This window comes from Alexandromys fortis, unplaced genomic scaffold (assembly GCF_014885135.2).
Source record: "Alexandromys fortis isolate MF-2015 unplaced genomic scaffold, M_Fortis_MF-2015_v1.1 scaffold_22, whole genome shotgun sequence".
Lineage (NCBI taxonomy): Eukaryota > Metazoa > Chordata > Mammalia > Rodentia > Cricetidae > Alexandromys > Alexandromys fortis.
Window position 1 is genome coordinate 6,509,014 of NW_026067900.1, and position 22,032 is coordinate 6,531,045.

Genomic DNA, 22,032 nt, shown 5'->3' on the forward strand with positions numbered 1-22,032 from the left:
AGACAAGATGGGGTCCTGAGGACTGCTGATTTTGAGGAGAGGGTGAATGAAAGTAAAAGGGAGACTCAGTGAGTCAGTAGACAGGCCAGGAAAAGTTGGTGAACTAGAATCAAGGGAAGGGCCAGAAGATGGCATGCACTTCCAACAGAGAAGTCAACTGTCCATTCCATGGAGTAGTTAGGAGCAAGAGACAGCGAGGAAAACCCCAGGGTTAAAGCCCAAGTTGAAATAATCAAAGAGCTAAGAACAGCAAGCGTAGGAGCCAACTAGATGCTATAGGCTGAGGGTGATGTAATGTAGACGGGGTGTGGTTTACTGTTTGTTACCTAGAAGACTCAGTTTGGGGTGATTTTAAAATGAAATACAAAGAAAGTGCTCTCTCTCTTCCAGGAATAGGAGGGCTCTCTGTTCTTTCACCTTGGAATTAGATAAGAGAGTGTGGCTGGTAAAATCCAGACTGGATGCTGTAGCAATGTCGTGTGAGGGAACAGAAAACTTCCAGTGGGAGCTCGGAGCTGCTGCGCATAGCCACAGTCAATCTTTAAGAATATAGTATTTTATTACTATTTTGAAATTTTCATGCGTTCATAAAATGTACTCTGATCATATTCATCCCTTGCTACTTCCTCTAAATCCTCCCAGACCCACCCTTACCCCTCCCCCCCATAACTTTGTGTCTTTTTTATTTTTTAATAACCCACTGATGGCAATGGGTGTGGGTCGACAGCATTGTCCTGCCGTTCTCAGCCTCTTGCCTGACATCAAGGTGGCTCAGCAGGTGAAGTCGCTTGTTGCTAAGCCTGATGACCTGAAGTTAATCCCTGGGACCCACATGGTAGAAGAAGAGAATCAGCTCCCACAAGTGTCCTCTGACCTCCACATATGGACTGTGGCACACACGTCTGCACACAATCATGCACATAGATAAATATAATAAAACATTTGTGGAAAATAGAACAAAGTAGAGTCTCTCTGTAGAAAGTGAGCCAAGGTTTTTAAGGCTACTTCCTAGAAACTGTGTGGAGAATAGGCAGCTGTGTCAGTTTCTTGTAAGATAGGGAGCCTGCTTGAGCTAGCTGTTGTAAACCCTTCTGGATCAGGAGGGGTGACAAGACAAGATTAGATCTGGAGAGGCCCGTCCTGGGAGCAGGGCCAAGCAGAGGCTTGGCAGAGTTGCTGGGCGTGGCCAGGCCACGTGCTGGAGTTGGAAAGGTGATTAGCGGAAGGGAAGACTGGAGAAGGGGAAGCAGGTGTCTTAGCATATCCCCAGAATATCCGAAGCATTGCTGGTGTCTGCTTCAGGCTCTGGTGATAGGGGCTTAGAGATCAAAGAAAAATGTCCAGAACGGCAGAGGAGCGGATCTGTGACCCATCTGGTTGGAGAGGGGGTCGGTCAGTGCAGGGGCGGTTTTTGACAACAGTCTCACCATTGCTAAGATGTAAAAACTCACTGGGACCACTGGGACGTAACCCCAGCAGCAGGTCTGAACGTGAAAAGGAAGGTGCCTGTGTGGCATTGAACCCTGTAGCTCAGCTCACCAGCTCCAGAGAACACCCTGACCAAGTGAACCCACGGCTTTTCTACATTGGGTATTGGATGTCTGTGGGAGGAAGAAAGGACCAGGCCTTCTTGGGACTTAGGGATACTGCAAAGCCATGAGCCATGGTGCTTTCTAGAAAAAAAAAAATCTTACCAAGCAAAGACTATTAGTGGCCAATGAAAATGAGGACATGGCCCTACGTAGGTATAGTTGAGGAGAAGGGAGAGCGCAGCCAGAGGCAACTGAAAGGGTCCAGACTGAACTGGGCCAGTACGGGAAGGGAGGAGGCAGAGCGAAAGAGGACCAAGAAAGAGCCAAACTCAGAATGTGTAAATTAGGGAATCGGAAGCTGGGGGAAGGGAAGCCCCAGCCCCTGGCCTGGAAAGGTTTAGGGTAGGGGTGAGGTGGGAAGAGCTGGAAGGAGCCAGGCTTGGCAGATGGTACCATGCACATCTCTTGAAAAAGATGTTCCTCAAGGCCAGGTGTGATGAGACATACCTTTTTTTTTTCTAATAGAAATGAGTTTTATTTATTTTTATTGTTTTTATTGAACTATATATTTTTCTCCGCTCCCCGTCTACCCTCTCCCATGATTCCCATGCTCCCAATTTACTCAGGAGATCTTGTCTTTTTCTACTTCCCATGTAGATTAGATCTATGTATGTCTCTCTTGGGGAGCTCTTTGTTGTCTAGGGTCTCTGGGATTATGAACTGTAGGCTGTTTTTTCTTGGCTTTATGTCTAAAAGCCACTTATTATATTTTTCTTTGTAGGTCTGGGTTACCTCACTCAATATGATGTTTTCTAAATCCCATCCATTTACCTGCAAATTTCAAGATGTCATTATCTCCTCCCACCCCCCATAGTGCTCCGTTGTGTAAATGTACCACATTTTCCTGATCCATTCTTCAGCCAAGGGGCATTTAAACTGTTTCTAGGTTCTGAACAACCTAAATGCCTCTTGACCGAAGAATAGAAGAGATATACCTTTAATCATCACACTTGGGGCAGAAGCTGGTGGATCAGTCCAGGACAGCTAGGGCTATAGAGAGAGACCCCATCTCAAAAAAAAAAAAAAAAAAAAAAAAAAAAAAAAAGATAATCTCTTAGTGCTTAACTTCTGCTTCGGCTCACCAGGATGGAGTGAATCTACTGTTTCTGTCAACATGAGTACTGGCTACATTACAGATGTTAGGATGTGGGAGGCTAGAATTCATTATCGAACACAAAACAATTTCACAGAAGAGAGAAACTAGATTTAAAGAATGGATTGTTACTGTTCAAATCTGTTAAGACATGGGAGTCAATGGTGATTCCAGAGCTAGAATTTGAAAGGAAAGAACCTTTGTAACTTTTTGAATTTTATTATTTCCTGTGGGAAATCAGACATGGTTTAGATTGGTTTCCTGATACTATGTGTAAAATAATTGACACCCAGTTTATACCTAGATGTTTAGACCCCTGAGTTCAATCATGAAAAGTGGACACACCACAGAGGGGCTGCCTTTGTGTTTAGTATGCTGTGTATAATGGAAATAATGGCATTCAAGCTTTATACATTCCTAGGTGGTGATGTGAGTTCTTACCAAATGGTGTTGAACAGTATTATACACACAGCTTTGGTTCATGGAAATAATTGGTCATTAACCAAAATCTGCCATTCAGAAACATTGGTGTTATTTTTAAAATATTTGTTTTTATTTTATATGCATGAGTGATTTGCCTACGTGTATATAAGTGCACCATGTCCATGCCTGGTGTCCGCTGAACCACCTCTATTTGTGTCACTTTAAATGGTTCTTATGTTAAGTTTTCCCACACAGCTGTCATCGGTTGTCCTTACCTCTTCTGGCAACTCTCGAATCCTCAGGACATACTTCTTCTGGCATGCCAGTTACACTGTTGAGACTGTTGGACTCTTCACCTGCACAGTGTGATTAACTGAGACATTATGTGCTGTGACTTCTTTTGCTACCTTAAAGGAGAAAGTTTGAAAGTCATTTTTCTATACCTTTGTTGACTGAGTTTTCTGCCCTGCCCAGTCATTAAGATTTCCCAAAGAAATCACACAGAGGTCTACATTAACTATAAACTGATTGGCCCATTAGCTCGGGCTTCTTATTAACTCTTATAACTTATATTAGCCCATTATTCTTGTCTATGTTAGTTAGCAATGTGGCTTGGTACCTTTTTTGGTAAGGCAGTTACATCTTGCTTGCTCTGTGGCCAGGTCAGGACTGCAAAAAGCAGAATCCTCTTCCCAGAATTCTCCTGTTCTTGTCTCCCTGCCTCTACTTCCTGTCTGGTTGTCCTGCCTGTACTTTCTGTCTGGCTACTGGCCAATCAGCATTTATTTACAATATAATTGACAGAATACAGACCATTGTCCCGCATCATACCTTCATAGTGCTCCCAAAAGCTGCATATTACTTTTCAAGCATAAATCGACATTTTAAAAAAAAAAATCTTAGGATTGTTTTTTTCCTTTGTGCAGCTTAAGTAACTTTATCCAGGGCTTGGAGAGGTGGCTCATGGGTTAAGAGTGCTTGCTGCCCTTGCAGAGGACACATTTGGTCCAACACCAGGCAGCTCACAACAGGTAGTTCGCAATTGACTTTAATGAATAAAGCCGTGGCCCCTTTGGGATGAGGTAGAGAGGATCTTGCTGGCTGAGGGTGACCTGACCGCCTGGCAGGGACAGATAACCAAACTAGGCTATTCGTGATGACTGAACGGTCCTCCTAAATGAATATCTCGTCCCGGGGTGAGTGCCAGTGGAATATTGTGATCCTGACTCAAGGATTAGTTTCCGCAGTAGACTGTGATTCATAGCCTACACATTCCACCAACTGGTACCCTAGCGCTCCGTGTCTGAGCAAAAGGCACAGATCAAGTTCTCTGCAAGGAAAACTGAATGGAGAAAGACTTTAAAGGGCATTGCAAACGGTCATCATGCTAGCCTACAGTTAGCATTGTTTAATAGCATGAGTTCCTCCTGAGCCTGAAGTTGGGATCCTCCTCATTTTGACTGGGGCTTCGAGTGACTGCTTTAGCTAAGAGTGGCCTTTCCTCACGGCCAAGGCTCAGCCCTCTTACAGGGTCATGGAGCTTAGTGGACATTCAAGTCCACGGCAAATGAATTTAACTAAAATATTTACCAGAAACAGAATATGAGCCTGACGTAAATAGCAAAAATTATTCTAGGGTTTGAAGAGAGTTGGGAGGACAACAAAATATACAGAAAACCACCAGAAGGGGGTAAATGCTATAATATAGAGTAAACTCCAAATGCCTAATTCAAACAGCTGACCGTGTGGTGGCCCTTTGACTTTAAATTGAGTTTTAATCACATTACAACATGCTTAATTGAAAAGTTAAATGTTACTTAAGAATTTTCTGTTGTGTTTCTAGAATTCCTCCTGACTGAAATTGGCACTTTTTAGATTGATCATATAATTGACTTTTCTCTCATTTTTTTAAAATTTATTTATTTCTTATTCTATTTTCCAGAAAATTTCCCGTTTTCCTTTTAATTCCAAAATTTTCATGATTTCATTTTTATTTTTAATTATTAAAGTTTCAAGGTGGTTGGTGTTTCTTCTTGTTTGTTTTGAGACAGGGTCTCGTATTCAAAGCTGGCCTGCATGACATTGTGTAGCCAGGAATGGCCTTGAGCTGGATTCTGCTGCCTCCACCTCTTGAGCGTTGGTTTTAACCAGCCGTGTACCAGCACACCTGTTTCTGCTGTGCTGCTGCTGGTCAAATTTAGGCTCCCTGCTCACTAGTCAGACAGTGAGTGTACCAACTGAGCTACATCCTCCTTCCCGGTTCTCCTTTTAGAAGCAGAGCCTCACTCTCTAGCCCAGGCTGGCTTAGAATTCACTATGTACACAAAGCTAGCTGCAAACTTAGAGCGGTCCTCTTGCCTTTGCCTCTCAAGCCTGGGGGTGCAGGTGTTTGTCTTTCTTATTTTCTGATACTTCACTTACTGCTTGTACAATCGCTTCTATCCCTGAGAATCTTTCAGTTCAAGAATCTTTGTTTGGTTTTGCTTGAGGTACTACATTGTTTCTTTACGCTCACTGCAGTTAGTTCTTTATTGGGCACTGTTCACCATGTGCCTATTGTTCTTTGTTTATTTGTTTGTTCCTTTATGTAGCCCTGGCTGTCCTGGAATGCACTGTGTGTAGACCTGGCTGGACTCGAACTAACAGAGTGGTTCTTGAGTACTGGATGAAAAACCTGTGTTACCAGGACAGGCTGTTATTTACTTTTGAAAGATAATCAGTCTGAAGTTGCTCCTAGGTTCTGTAATGTGGTGTTTTTCAAATTGGGCGGGAGGGGAGCACTTCTTCAGGAAGTAATCTCTGCAGATCTGCCTCTTGTCGCTCTGGTCACTTTCTTTCTTCAGAGAAGAGATCTCATATTGTTATCCCGTGTTATACACACAGTGATAGACACAGAAAGGTGCCTTCTTTCTGGGAGATTATAACTATTAACTCAGGGTAAACAGAATCTTAAAAGTGATATTTGCTTAATTCTGATTGGTGGGATTAATTTGCAATAAATAAGATTGCCTGGCCTTCACATTTATTGTCTGATATACCTAGGCACATTTTGGAAGCATATCTGCTCCGGCAGCAACTAATTCAAACATATGTCATAATATAAAATGTTATTTCCTTAACACATGCAGTGACCTTTTAACATTCTTTTGGGGAGGGTTGAGATTAGAGTTTTTCTGTTTAGCCCTGGCTGTCCTAGGACTTAAGTGTGCACATTCTTGACAATACACTAACTCTAAGCATGCATTCCTGTCTCTCACAGACATAGAAGCATCCTATTCAAAATGCATTAGAGCTGGGCATTGGTGGCACACACCTTTAATTCTAGCACTTGGGAGGCAGAGGCAGGCAGGTTTCTGAGTTCCAGGCCAGGCTGGTCTGCAGAGAGTTCCAGGACAGCCAGGACTACACAGAGAAACCCTGTCTCAGGAGGAAAGGGTATGCGTTTAAGAGAGGAGCAACATGGCTCAGTCAGTAAAATACTTGTTGAGCAGGCATGAGGACCTGAGTTCGACTCCCAGCACCCATGTAATATGCTGGCCATGGTGGCTCATGATGGATGAGAGGCAGAGACAGACAGGTCAGCTCCCCTAGTCGAATGGTGGTCCTGGATTGCCACGAGAGATACTGCCTGCAGAGAAAAGAAAAACCAGAGATGGGCAGTACCTGAGGAATGACACCGATGCTGTCCGATGGTCTCTACATAGTTGCACACATGAAACATGCACCACACGCTTGTGCATACATGTGCATCCCCCAAAGTGTGTACAAGAGGAGGGCTAGGTGGAGAAGATATCACAATGGCCTCCTGGTGGAATTTGGTGTGGGATGCTCATCGTTATGTCTAAAAAAAGCCTCAACTAGGACTTTTAACTTGAAGGAAAGCTTAGTGTGTTCTTCTACAGAGTTAATCAGTGAATAGATTTCATATGCCATAAAAACCGGCCAGATGCATGAGACAGAAGGACTGAAGCTCAGCGCCGCTGTGTTCTAACGTGCCCTTGCCCTACCGCAGGCTGACAGGACTGTCACCCTGCAGTAGGAAAACCCAACTGGGGAAAGCTGCTTAGAAAAGGTTATTTTGGTAAAAATCACACCAGAAGGAAAAAACAAGTGTCTGGAGGGAAAATTCCATCAGGATGACTCCAGCCTGATGAATAATGTTCCCGGCCGAGTAGCGTCCATTCGGGCTGCCATTGTTGAGTGACAGCTAAGGCTGGAGAGGATTACCTGGCATTCCTGGAGAGTCGGTTTCCCTTTTACCTGTCTCTCTTTCCCCAACTTGTGGTCAAAGGTGTGGAATTTCTTTGTTTTCTATGATTACTTTTCTGTGGGTACACACGTGTGCACATGCTTGTGAGGGCTGAGGTTGGTGTCAGGGATCATCCTCAGTGGTTCCCCACTCTACTCTTGGAGATGGGGGTTCCTCAGTCAAGCCTGGAGTTTGCTGACATGGCTAGTTTTACAAGCCATTTTGGGTGGGGGGGAGTGTTGGAGGAGGCTGGAACTCCAGGTGGGTTCTGGAGACTGGAACTATGGGCTCACATTTGCAGGCCAGCGTTCCAGCCGCCGAGCTGCCTTCCCAGCCCTCCGATTACCCTATTGGCCTTGTAATCCACCCAGTGTGATTCACCTCCTATCATCCTCATGCCCCTTAGTGCCTCATAAAAGCTTCCTGTGTCATTAAAAACCATTTTCCACCGCTATGTAAAACCTTTTATTTTGGAAATTTTCAGACATACACAGAAAAGGCAAAGGGGATAATGTAGTGAGTGGCTGCCTCTCAGTTTCAGACACTGTTAACATCTTCAGTCATTTTGTCCCATCTCATGTCTTCCTTTCTTATTTTATTTTGTTTTATAGCTCCCCCATATCCTTCTTCTCTTTGTTGGTGATTAGGGAAAACCTTACCAAATCCAAACACAAATTGTGCTTCTTAATATATTTGTTATAGAATACTTTGATAGGACAGACTGCATTTTTAAAAAAAAGGCATCTTGTTTGGTTTTTTTAAGATTTATTATTTTAAATGTATGGTTGCTTAGTTGTGCGTGTGCGCGTGCGTGTGTGTATATGTGTGTATTCATTCTTGGTTTGCTGACATGTAGTGTTTAATATATATTAATATTGTATATAATATATATATTAAACATTGAATGTTACCAAACCAGGGAAGGTTGAGTTGAAGGGAATTCCTTCATTTCCTTCATGAAACTGTAGATTGGCAAGACATGGTCACTTGTAACCTCAGCCCTCAGAAGGCTGAACCAGGCCACATAGCAAGCTCTTAAATTAACAGCATCGTGTAGACTGCTAGTGTGAACTGTAGCGCAGTGGTTTATGGATTTCAAATTTGTTTTCCTGTAAACTGCGGATGAAAGTGTAGTTAGCTCCACAGTTAAACAATGAGGTCATACCATGTACAGTGCAGAGAGGCTGACAGATTGTTTCTTTGTTTTACTTTTTGTATGTGGAGTGTTCATGAGTGAGCTCCTGTTTGTAGGGTGCATATGCATTTGGAGGCCAACTCAGCTATCTCTCAAGTCTAAATAATTGTTTCAGCCTTTTTGAAAAATATGATTTAAGTCTTCTTAGATGACATTTAACTGTTACATGTTTTATCTCAGTGTAAGATCTCTTGAGCTGTAGATTTTACCTGACCGAGATGTACTTTTTAGTTGGAGGTCTTATCAGTAGGAGGTCAGGGTTATAATTTCAGCATACTTGATATTCAGTGTATTATATATCAACTTTATGTATAATTTCACATATAACCTTCTAATCTGTCCAGCTTCACCAACAATATGCAGATTCCGTGTGGTGGATTCTATGTGTTAGTATAGAAGCGTGGCTCACGGTCACTAGCTTCTAACAGATGGGTGTGTCTAGGAAACACATAGACCACTTTATAAAGATGAAACCCAGTTCCGACCCTGAAGTGCAAAAACCAGAAAACGATCCCAAAGCATAACCCATTGTCAGGCAGTGTGAGGAGCATGGCCAGGCTTGGTAAGTGAATCTGATCATCTCAGGTCCTCGTTCATGTCCAGAATGGAGCAGGCCATGTGAGGCTAGATGATCCAGCCCTACTGAACATTCTGACACTTTGGACTGGGCAAGTAGGGCTTAGGCAGAAAGCACCTAAGACCTCAGGGAGACCCAGTGCCTCCTGTGTGCCTGGTCTCACATGCTGTCATAAGTGCTGATTTGACTTTACAATCTCAGATCACTGGTTCCTTGTTGGTGCCTTCTGTCCATAATGAAAAATGCCTCATTTGGGACAAAGTAGCTAGTTTTAGCAAGGGAGGGGCTACATTGAGACAGATTTTATTAAGTGTCCCGCCCTTTAAGTTTTTAAAAACTATTTAAACCAGGCATGGTACCCTTAATCCTAGCTCTAGGGAGGTGAAGGCAGCTGAATTTCTGTGATTTTGAGGCTACCCATTGGAGGGATAGACAGTAAGATCCTGTCTCTAAAAAAAAAACAAAAACAAAACTAAGCCAGGCAGTGGTGGTGCACACCTTTAATCCCAGCAGAGGCAGGCAGATCTCCATGAGTTGGAGGCCATCCTGATCTGCAAGAGCTAGTTCCAGGATAGCAAGAGGACTACACAGAAAAACACTGTCTCAAAAAACAAAGCAAAATTACTTGATAATTTGTTGTTTATCTCTAAGAATTGAGTATAAAGGAAAGGCAAAAGAATAAGTTACTTTTCCTTGATTTTATGGTTTTTGGAATGTGTCATGTCCCGTGCCCTCACGAGCACATATGGTCCCCAGCTGGTGGCCTTGGTTAGGAGGACTGTAGAACCGTTAACAAGTGGAGCCTAGTTAGCGAAAGTGAGTCACTGGGTTCGGACTTTGAGGTTTATAGCCAGGCCCTGCGTGGGGCCTCTCTCCGTGTTCTGCCACACTGTCAGGATGTGTGAGTCCCAGCCATCTGCCTCCCTTTCTTCTGTGCCACAATGGACCGTGTCCTGTCAAACCATGAGGCTAAAGAAACCCACCTTCCTCTAAGTTGCTTTAAAAAAAATTTTTTTAATTTACATATATAAATGTGTCCCTGCTTATCTGTATGTGCACCACATGTGTGTAGTGCCCACAGAGGCCAGAAGATGGCGTTTAGAGCCCCTGAATTGGAGTTACAGGTGGTTGGTTGTGAGCCACCATGTGGGTTCTGGGAACTAAACCCAGGTCCTCTGTGAGGGCAGCGAGTTCTCCTAACTGCTGAACCATCCATCTATGTTCTTCTTGTTACTTGTGTTTTTAATTTTCTTTTTAAAAATTTTGATTTATAAAGTACTGACATTTGAAAACCCAACATACTATCCTGTCTTTAATTTTTACCAGTTATCACAACAAAGTGTAGTGTCTTATCAGGAGGCACAGGGAGTGCTGCTGGCCTTGTGAGAACTGATTACTCCCATGCTCCCATGAGCCTCCACTCTGTAGAATTCATTTAGTGCAGAAACTTATGGGTAACTGAGGTTTATTAGAAACTTTTTTTCTGTCCTGAAATTCAAACCCAGAGTTGTGTGTGTGCTAGGCCAGCACTACAATGCTGAGCTAGGTTCCTAGCCCTTGAGTTTTGAGACTGTCTCACTGTGCGCCTTGGACTGATTTTGAACTTGATGTGTTTTTGAACTAGGCTAAGATCTAGTTCATAATCCTCACACTCTGTCTCCCAAGTATGGGGATTCCAGGCCTGTGCTCCCACACCTGCATACAGGTTCTTCAAGTTAAGCTTTCTTCAAAACTGTGACACTTCAACTTAACAACTTTTAAAATTCTGATTTTTGAAAAAAAATTATACTGGATACTCTTGAAACAAGGGCATTCACCTTCTGTTCATTTTACCACAGTTAGCCTAGGTCCAGCAAGAAACCTCCTCAAAGGAATAAAGTGGAGAGTGTTTTATACATATAGCAAAATGCCACAGACACACATAAACTATGTACACATATGCCACAGTTACACAGAAAGAGAAAAGCATTTATAATTATAATAGAAATTTGCTTTTAAAAATGAATTTGGATTTCTCCCTTTTTTTATGTCCTAAAAAGTATTTTTGGGAACATGAAATTGGAATCATCTTTGAGTGTTATTTGGTGACCAGACTGTACCCACTACCAATGACACTCTTCAGGGTCACCTGCGTCCTGGATTCTTGCTCATGTTTTCAGTCTTCCCAAATAACATACATTTGCCCGAGTGTGCGCTTGCTCCTGAAGCAAGCCGCTTGCCCCTCAAATGTCGGAAATGACTGCCACAGAGACATACTTGATACTCAGGGTGTGGAACAATTGCTTGGCCAGGGATACGGTAATGAAGATCACAGATGCATTGGCCCTCATAGGAACAGTTATTTTTCCTTTGTAAATGGAAAAAACACCTCGGATTGCCCTGTATTTATAGCAGCCATGTGCCTGTACTTTCCAGGGGAGGCCTCTGTTTCATATCCTCCTTCTCAGACCACCAAACAGATCGTTAGTTTCGGGAAATTGTTCATTCTTCTGGTATCGGAAGTCCAGTTCTTTGCAACTATTTTATTTTATATAGAAGTTCAAGAAACTGTTCAGAGGCCAGAGAGATGGCTCGGGTTAAAGACGCTTGCGGCATAAGCTGGGAAACCCCGGTTCAGTCTCTAGAACCCGCTCCACAGAGTTGTTCTCCACACTGTGTGCGGTGGTGTGCATGTACCCGCATGTGCTCACTCCATTCCAGTCATATACATACATATACATACGTACAATAATAGTTTTAAAAACTTAAGACCTCAATTCGGGCTGGGCAAACGGCTCAGTCGTGAAAGCACTTGCTATGAAATCATGGAGTTGCGTTTGGTCCTCAGAACCCCAGCGAAAAACCGGCACAGGTTTACAGCCCTAACACAGGGGAGCTGGAGACAGGTGGGTTCCTTAGGCGTGTGAGCCAGGGAGCTCCAGACCTACCGATGAAAGGCTGACCGAAAAAACGAGGCAGACAGCTCTGGAGAAACTTGAGGGTGCACATATGTACGCCTGCTCAGACAAAGGAAACTCAGTCCTGATTACTTGTTTTAAAGAAGGAGGATCATGGGGCTGGGGAGATGGCTCCATCAGTAAAGTGCCTGCCTGGGGTACTAGCAGGAGGACCTGAGTTGGAAACCCAGAACCCACATAAAAAGCTGGGTATGTCAGCGTGCACCTGTCATCCCTGCACTGAGGGGTCAGAGACAGGAAGAGCCCCAGAATATGTTGGCTGGCCTAGGCCGAGTCAGCCCCAAGTTCAGGGGGCTGCCATCATTTATATTTTTTTATATTTTATATTTTTTAAATTATGTGTGTGGGGGCTGGAGAGATGGTTCAAATGGTTAAGAGCACTGTCTGCTTCTCCTGAGGATTCAGATTTGGTTCCCATGGCCGTCATGGCAACCAACAACTGTCTGCAATTCCAGTTCCAAGAGAATAGACGCCCTCTTCTGGTATCCCTAGGCACTGCATACACACAGTGCGCTACATACACGCTAGCTAAACAGCCATATGCTTAAAATGAAATAATTTTTTAAAATTGTGTGTGTGTGTGTGTGTGTGTGTAGGGAAGTATATACTGTAAGTGCAGGTGGCCATGCAGACCAGAAGAAGGCATCAGATATCGTGAAACTAGAGTTATAGGCAGTTGTAAGCCACCTAGTATAGGAGCTGGGTACCAAACTTGGGTCCTCTGGAGAAGTAGCAAGCACTCTTAACCACCAAGCACCTCTTCAGCCCCACCATGTATGTTTTCATTCCCTGTGTACAGTGTTTTTTGTTTTATTTTAGCAACTTTCAAGATCTTTCCCCATATCTCCAAGCATTTAATAAAGATGTGCGTTTTCATCCCATCTTCATACTTACCAGGTGTAGGTTTGCTGAGTTTATTGAAACTTAAGCTTCTGTTTTCCCAAGCATGGAGAAACTTTGCCTTTTCTTAGTTTTACAAATGATTTCCTGCCTTGTTCCTCCCCTTTGTTTCACGCCTGGTAAACTTCACTGCTGTGATTGTTCATGGAGAGAGTGCACTGTGCTCACTGTCACGCTAGCAGCGGAACCCAGCTGGATTACAGACGCTGCCTCCGCTCAGACGAGCGTTGCCTGCTACCTGTGCTCGGTCCTTTAATTGCGGCCATCCAGGGATCAGCGAGGGTCGGGTAGACTTTCTGTAGAGATTTGGAGAGTCGTTGTCTTTTTCTGAGACATCCTCACTCACTTTGCAGTAACATTGCTAGCTCTACACTCGGGTTTCCCAGCCCTCACGCCAGAACGTTGCAGATGTGCGCTTTAGGACTAAACGGTTCCACGTGGTCCTGTGTAGTTGTGTGACTGTGGCCCCTCCTGCTGCCGCTGCCATTCTGTTCTGCATTTGTGTGTGTTGCTTTGTCTAAGTACGTAGTCCTTCTCTGCAGAAGGGCTGCTTCGTTGCTGCTGCCCCGTCATCACCAGACGCTGCGCCGCATTACTTGAATTTTTTTCATTGACTTTCTCTCGATGCTGCAGTGGATTAAACAACATCTTACTTTATTGTAGGGGGGATGATGAGTTTCTCTTCAAAGCATAATAATGAAATTGAATGTATCTGTAATGCTGTTTCTCCTTCCTTTTACAGACAAGAGATGATTTCCTTGGTCAAGTGGATGTCCCACTCTATCCCTTACCGGTTAGTATAGGTGTTTATAATTTTGGGTTTTGTGTTTATAATTTTTAATTATAATGACCAACATGAGTCTTAAATATATGAGCTCTTTCCAGAAATTCATCTCAATTTTCTATTCACTTGTCTATAAGATTTCCTTACATGAGCTCCAACAAGAAACAGAACTGCTGGGATTGGTTAGGAAGATGGAAACAGGGTTTAAAGCTGGGGGAGGGTGTGTGTGGAATTACCTTATTAAATAGAGCAGCAAGAGCCTAGGCTCACAGAAGGGAAGCAAGAGACTGCGCCACAGTGCAAATGTGGAACCCTAAGAACTGAGTTGGAAGTACAGCCGGAGGAAGGGCTTAGGAAGCCTTTTAGAGCCAGACGTCTCTGGGGCGCTGGAGAGGTGGCTCCGTAGTTGAGAGGACTGTTACAGAAGACCTGAGTTCAGTTCCTAGCACTCCTCTGGTACAGCCAGAAACCACAGGTCCATGGGATCCAGTGCCCTCGTCTGGCTTCTGATGGATCCTGCACATGTGTGGTGCACATTTAAAGAGGAATGAACGTTTAAAGAGGCAGTTAGTAGCAGTACACAAGTAAATTGTGTAGGGAAAGAAACGGGCAGGGTTCTGTTCTCACCGTCCAAATAAGCAAAATAAAGAACCAGATGGAAAACCTTAGTCAGCATGGGTGGGTCAAAGGTAAGTCAGAAGGTAGGGGGGTACAGAACCAAAGAAAAGAAATAGTTTCATAGTATGTGTAGTAGCCCGTCCTTGTAATTGTGACATTTGAGGCCAGAGGATTACAACTGACTTCATAATGAGAACTTTCCTATAAATAAGTTACAAGGCATAGAGAGTAGTTAATGCAAAGACGCAGAGACGTAATAAAACGCAAAGGACTGATGAACTTTTAAGTAAGAGAAGGGAGACTCGTAGCTCCTCCGCGCAGTGTTTAGTGCTCATAAGTGTTCGTGACTACGTTTGACCTACTCTGACTTTCTGGGCTGGCATTCTGCATATCACGTGTTTCTCTGATGCCAGGGCTCTGCCCACACTGCCCTGTTGCTCTCCTGACTACCACCCATCATCTACCTGCTCTGCTGGGTCGCAGCCTCGTCCTGGTGTTGCTGCAGTTCTTGTGCAGGAAGCAAAACCATGTGGTTACCAGCTAACCCTCTTAACAAGTTCAAACTGCCTTTTCTCATTCTTCAGTTATGTCTCTCATTATGGCTCAGAAATACTCTTGAAAAGTACCTGACTCCCTTTTCTCATTTTAGACAGAGAACCCAAGAATGGAGAGACCATATACATTTAAGGATTTCGTTCTTCATCCAAGAAGGTCAGTAAATATATAATTATAGCATATTAAGCATAATATTTTTGAGATTTTATTTATTTTTTATTTTATATATATGCATGTCTACCTTAATGTGTACTACATGTGTGCAGTGCCCAAGGAGGCCAGAACAGGATGTTGTAGCCCTTGGGGCTGGAATTACAGACTGTTGTGAGCTGCCATGTGGCTGCTGGGAATTGAACCAATGAGTCTCAAAGGATCTGATTCCCTCCTCTGGTGTTTGTGGTGATACACACACACATACATACAAAGCACACACCTACACAGATATGTGCATCTAAATAAAAGGAAAATAATTCTTTACAAAATGTAAAGTACTTGGTTCACATTGCAAATAAAATTCTAAAATAGATATAGAAAGTAGGAAGGAAAAGCCCCCCATCTTTATCACATAGATAACTGTAATTCCTGTAAAACAAACGTCCAACTTGATATTACAAATGCAAATTAAGGCAAAATCTAACTACATTGTTCAAATATTAATTAAAAATATTTTAGAAGACTCATATTCAGAGACAACAGCATGAAGAGAGCATAGATTTTAAAACCCAAATAACATAATAATTATTCCATTTTTTTCTGAACTAGATTACATGGTTTACATGGTTCCTTTCTTATTTTTTTTAACAAAAAATTTAATCTTTTTGTTGTTGATTTTTCAAGACAGGGTTTTTCTGTAGCTTTGGAGCCTGTCCTGGAACTCGCTCTGTAGACCAGGCTGGCCTCGAACTCACAGAGATCAGCCTGCCTCTGCCTCCCAAGTGCTAGGATTAAAGGAACACGCCACCACCCCCACCTAGTCAAGTGTAATATTTTTAAAAGATTTATTTATGTGTGTGTGCCCCACATCCATACAATGCTCAGGCAGGCCAGAAGAGGGCGTCAGATCCCCTGAGACTTGAGTTACAGCCAGCTGTGAGCTGCCATGTGGGTGCTGGGAACTGAACCTGGTTTCTCTGCAAGAGCAGAAAGTGCTCTTAACCACTGAGCTGTCTCTCCAGTCTTCCAAAATTTAAATTTTGGGTTGTAAATGAAATTCCTTCTGGTCTTTTGTGCCACATAGCCCAAGTAAAATCGATTTAGAATGTGTGATTTACCATCATGAGTCCAAATAGCAGATCGAGGACATCTGGGAAAACCATAGCATTTGCTTTATTTTTGTTTCAAAATAAGAAATGCATTTGAGCATTGTGTTATGGGCACTTGAAAAAAAATTATTTAAAATGACTGCTTAAACTTATTATTTATAATACAAATATTAAAATAAAGGAGCCCTTGCTTTATGGTTGTGTTGCTGTTTATTCTCTTTGCGAACAGTCCTGCATGTAATTCCTGTAGAAATCTTGGGGTTCAGTCTCTTTTCTTCCTTTAATTTTGGACTGATTGCAATGTATGCATACCGGGAATAGCTAAGGAAATATTTTCCTCCTTGTTTGCTTGCCCTGATAGCTGGCCTTTCAACTGCTAGAAACTCTTTATACTACCTTTTTCTTAAAAAACAAAACAACAGCAACAAAAATTCTGTCTCCTGTCTGCATTGACTATGCTGCAAAGCCACCTGGGCTTCCGCTATGTCCCTGATCACGGATCATGTCCATGTCATCTTACCCCCAACCCCTGCAGCTTAGAGCCCAACTGAAGGTCCTGGATTGTCTCTGATCCTACCTCTAACCATCCCAAGCCCCTTACCTGTAATGTAGTGGCCTCCCTTTCTCCTCCTTCCCTCTTCCCCGCCTTCCCACCCCACCCCTTTCCTTTCTCCACCCCTGTTCTCTTTGACGAATATCCTCTTCACAGAACTTGAGCCCCAACTAGTATATCCCCAAACAAATACTTTCTTCTTGGTATTCAAGTTCCATGAATAATTATTTCTTTTCCACAGCCACAAATCAAGAGTTAAAGGGTATCTGAGACTGAAGATGACTTATTTACCTAAATCCAACGGCTCAGAAGATGACAATGCAGATCAGGCTGAGGAACTAGAGGTGAGAGTCCAGAGATGTTTGCTTACACTGCCAAAGGAGCTGTCTGCTGTCTTTCTACATACTTGGTAGAAAAATAATGTTGTTCAGAGAAACCAACACATGCAGTAAAAGTCACTGGGATGTTGATTTCACCAAATGTTCCTTAAACAGTTTTCCCGCTGGAGATATTTCTGTAGAGTGGCTGTTGTTGGTCTTAAAGGTTAGAAAATAGGAAATGCAATGGCTAACAATGTAAGTGTTTATTATAATTATATCATTAACTATTTTTAGTTTTTCAAAACCATATCTTAGTCTCCTTAAGAATAAGAAAATAATTTAGTTTTTGTAAAGCTAAATATGTAGACATATTACTATATTAAAATTGCTATAATATGTTATTATTGAATTGTCATATTATAAAAGAAACTCTTGGGATATGTAATTCTTGTTGCTTTTCTTGTGTTTATTTGAAATAAGTATAAGTTCGTGATTTTCATGGATGGCAAGAATAACAGAAAGTCCAAGCCTGGATAGAGCTCCACACCCTTGGGTGTGTGGAGGAAGAGAGTATTGGGGTACAGTGGGCTTTGACCACTGAGCCCCAGGAGCGAGCTGTGACCTGTGAGCCTGAGGCGCTGACCCCTGTGAGATTGCTCTTCTGTGGGGAAGCGGGGCTGCACTGGCTTGGCCGTAGGGCTTCTTCCCTAGGTTTGAAAAGACAAAGTACCGCCTTCCTGGGGTCCCCTAGAAGGCAGAGCTCATCTGAAGGGAGCACCATCTATTCAGCCACACGTAGTGTGTGTGTGTGTGTGTTGCCTAACTGTTCAAGAAGGTTCTTGGTTGTGTGTGCTTTCTTCCTCAGTCGTGTCTTTGTTTGGCTCTGAATGCCACAAGAGCAATGAAACCAGGACCTCCCTGAGGCCTGGACTCCAGCTCATGTGCCTGGATGCCTTGTGAAGAACGTTCTGGAGCAGGGAGTGAATTAGCAGAGCTTTTGGTATAATAAATACCAAGTGCAATAATGAAATTTTGTTTTGTGGGGGGATGTCTGAAAATAGCTGTTTTTCTAGTCACAAAACACAGGTGACCCCTAAGTTGGTAACTGAACCTTGTTACAAACCCTCTCTGAAATATGCATCCACCTCTTTGATTAACCTTGCTTCTCATCTGTTTGTCTCTTTTTTCCTTCTAATAATTTTTTAGATGTACACTTTTTAAATATTTTGTTTGTTGTGTTTATTGTGTGTGATTGTTTGGCTTGCATGGATGTACACATGCTATATGTGTATGCCTGGTGCTCATGAGGTCAGAGGTGTTTGAGATCCCTTGGGACTGGAGCTACAGTAACTGTGAGCTGCCATGTGGGTGTTGGGAATTAAACCGGGTTCTCTGGAAGAGTAGCCAGTGCACTTAACTGCTGAGCCATCTTTCGAGCCCCTGTTCATTCATTTTCCTTCCCTCCCTCTCTCCCTTACTCCCTCCGTGTGTGTGTGTGTGTGTGTGTGTGTGTGTGTGTGTGTGTGTGTGTGTTCGTGTTCCATGGTATACTGGTAGAAGTCAGAGGACAGCTGACAGGAGTCCATTCTCTCTCCTCCCCTGTGAAGGTCCCGGGGACTGAACTTAGACATAAACTTGGCAGCTAGATTCTTTATCTCTGGAACCACCTCACTGGCCCAGATCTTAAGCTTTCAAGAGATGGGGGTGAGGTATCTAAGTCTGTACGTGGCATAGTAGTGCAGAGGGTATCTTGCATTGTATAATTCTGTTTGAAAGGAAGGGTGTCTGCTATGGAGACAGAAAAGACTCTCCTAGAGACTTGAAACACTTCGCAGCTTTCATTCCTGGGGAACCTGCACAGGGCTCACAGGCAGCTCATGCACGGTTCGCTCCTGTGGTGTAGACTGGCTCTGCTCCATGCTGTGGCCTCCCATCGCAATGTTTGGATTCCTTCAGAGTCCACCTTATAATTTCAGGAGATGGGAGCGTGTCGTTTGTTTACGGAAAGGCCAAGGAATTCAGACACACAAATGTGCTTGTTTATCTTCTGGGCAGCCAAAGACCAGAGAAGTCTTGCCTACTTCTTTGACATCTAGTTTGTGACTAAATATTTAAAATTCTGCATTTGAAGAAAACGGTTGTAGTGCTGGAGGAGCCGCTTTCTGGGCAGAGTGGCTCTGAGGAGCAGTTATGTAACGCATTTCCTTTGTGCTCTTTGCGCCTTAGGGAGAGCTAGCTGTACGGGTTTTACATGATTAGGGTAAAATGTTTGTCTCAGCACTCTGTGTTTGCTTTCCGGCCCCGCTGACTGCATTAAATTGTAGGTATTTGCATATTGGCTTTCCGACTAGTAATTAGGATTCCTTGACTTGTAGAAAATTATTTTATGAGAAAAATAGATAATCCATGTTTCTTAGGAATCCTACCCAAAAACTGAAAACATTATCTTTCCCAGTAGTATTTGGGGTACAATTGTACTTTCTCAAACTTGAAACCATTTCATTTTTTAAAGCCCTAAATTAAGTTACATTTTTTTTTTCATTATTCTTACTGAATTTACGTGGACAACACTAAAGCAGATCTTTAAGAAGAGAAATACACATTTTCAAGGAAACATTCTGGGGCCAGGGAGATGGCTCAGTGGGTAGAAGCACTGGCTGTGAAGCTTAGAGACCCGAATTGAAGCTCCATCCTCAGAATACACGCAATAGTGTTTCTACAGCAGGATGGGAAAAACCGGAGACTAGCCTGGAAGCCCCAGGGCCAGCCAGCCAGTGTGTGCACCTCAGTGGCAGAAATAGCAAGAAAGACCCTGCACAGTGAGGTAGAAGGAGAGAACCAACTCCAAAGCCATGCCTTCTGATCTCCACATGCATGGCATGCAAGCGCTGCCGCCACACTCATGAAATAAAGAGAAAAATTTGTACTATTTCCTACCTCTAAATAGTTTTTTTTAAATATTTATTTATTATGTATACAATATTCTGTCTGTGTGTATGCCTGCAGGCCAGCAGAGGGCACCAGACTCCATTACAGATGGTTGTGAGCCATCATGTGGTTGCTGGGAATTGAACTCAGGACCTTTGGAAGAGCAGTCAATGCTCTTAACCCCTCAGCCATCTCTCCAGCCCCGAGATTTTCTTTATCAGGCTCAATGTTATGATCACATGCAGAAAAGAAACAGGAAAAATGAAGTTGAAGTGAGAGAGGAAAAGAAGAGAATGGAATTTGAGCAACAGGGAAAAAAATGAAGCATCAGCTTCCATAGAAGTAAAAAGAAAAACAGAGGAGTAAGCTAGAAGGGACTTACTTTAGCTTTCCAGGTAAAGTCCTCCACCAAGTAATTCCCCTGCCCCCCCCCCCCCAACCCTTCTCTCCTCTTCCTCCTCCCACATCTTTTCTTAAGCCCCTTTCGTCCAGTGCAGTCTTCCAACAGTGCCGGTGCCGTGTCCCTTTCCCAGCCTGCATCTGCCTGCACATGCATGCCCCCAGGGTCTTTAGGACCGAGAATAAAAGCCCAGTGTCTGTTATTATTATATTACTCGGTCTGTAGTGTATCCTGGTAGAAGATAGGGATCCAGATTAATTTTTTCCCCCAACAGGTACCCATTATCTAAATAACTTTCCTATTTCCCCCGCGATTGAAAATGTGTTTGTTATGTGCTGAATTCCTCTGAGCTTTGTTCGTTCTGGGTTTCCTAGTCTGTTGCTCTGAGCTATCTGTACCACCTCTCTTGGCGCAGCGACCGCAGCCTAGAGTGTTTTCTCTTACAGCTCGTCTCCACGCCTCTCTCCTTCCTTAGACTGATACTGGTTATGTCTTATGTGTATTTCTGTTTGAACTCGAGAATTGACTCTCACTATTTTTAAAAGTCTAAAACATACAATCATTTTTTTTTATCAGAATTTTGACAAATTTGGCTAGCAGAGGTGTTCCATCGTACCTGATATGTGTGGTAGACACAGGTTTGCTAACTGAGCTATATGCCCCAGCTCCTGTTGAGGATTGGGAGTTCTGTTTGTTTGTTTGTTGTTTTGTTTTTATTTGATTTTTGAGACAGGGTTTCTATGTAGCTTTGGAGCCTGTCCTGGAATTAGCTCTTGTAGACCAGGCTAACCTCAAACTCATAGAGATCCACCTGCCTCTACCTTTTGAATGCTGGGATTAAAGGTGTGCACCACCACCGACTAGCAAGAGAAATTATTTTTATCATTAGGGGTGTGTGTCAGTGTGTCGGTATAAGTACTTGAGTACACATGCATACGGAGCTCCAAGGTATTAGAACTGGAGTTACAGACAGTTTTTAACAACCTGATGGGGATTCTGGGAAACGAATTCAGGCCTGCTTCAAGAACAGTATGCTCCTAATCACTGAGCAATCTCTCTAGGCTCTGTTACCAGGTTTTTATTACAAAGTATGCCATTAATACTTAATATTTTTCACTTAATTCTTTAACTACCCTAGGGATGTGTGCATTTTGTCTCTTTTTAGTCTTAACCAAATCTGTGCATTTCTTTTTAAAATCCCTTATTTGACTGTTTTACAACCTGACCACAGTGCCTGTACTGGGCCCAGGGGAGAAATAGAAAATGCAGACATGAGCATCAGAGCGCTGTATCTGTCACCACACACCCCTGTGTGGTGAGTGTTTCTCAGTGACTGTCTCGTCTCTGTTGGGCCTCTCAGAATCTGACCTCAGTTGACAGCTCTTTTCATGTCTGTGGTGTTTGCTGATTTCCACCATGAGCAAGGCACGTTCTCTGTGGGAGAGATGATGCCTTGTTCAGTTGCTTGTGCCTTAGAGAGCAGCCAGGGTCAAGCTGGTTTTAGTCGTTTCTCATTTCCTCAGTACCTTCCAACATCACCATCCTTGTTTAGTGATTTAAGAGGTTTGGGGTTTGTTTTTTGTTATTGGTTCTTTTTTTTTTTTTTCAGGATGGGGGTTGTTATTG

The 22,032-nt window shown here is 43.1% G+C and overlaps 1 protein-coding gene across 1 annotated transcript in view; it reads left to right on the forward strand.

The window, feature by feature from the left end:
- Nucleotides 1–22,032, forward strand: part of Nedd4 (NEDD4 E3 ubiquitin protein ligase) — a 90,177-nt gene that overhangs the window by 36,829 nt on the left and 31,316 nt on the right. The window contains 3 exon segments of the mRNA XM_050125603.1: nucleotides 13,729–13,779; nucleotides 15,038–15,099; nucleotides 17,000–17,102. Coding sequence (XP_049981560.1) covers nucleotides 13,729–13,779; nucleotides 15,038–15,099; nucleotides 17,000–17,102 — 216 coding nt within the window.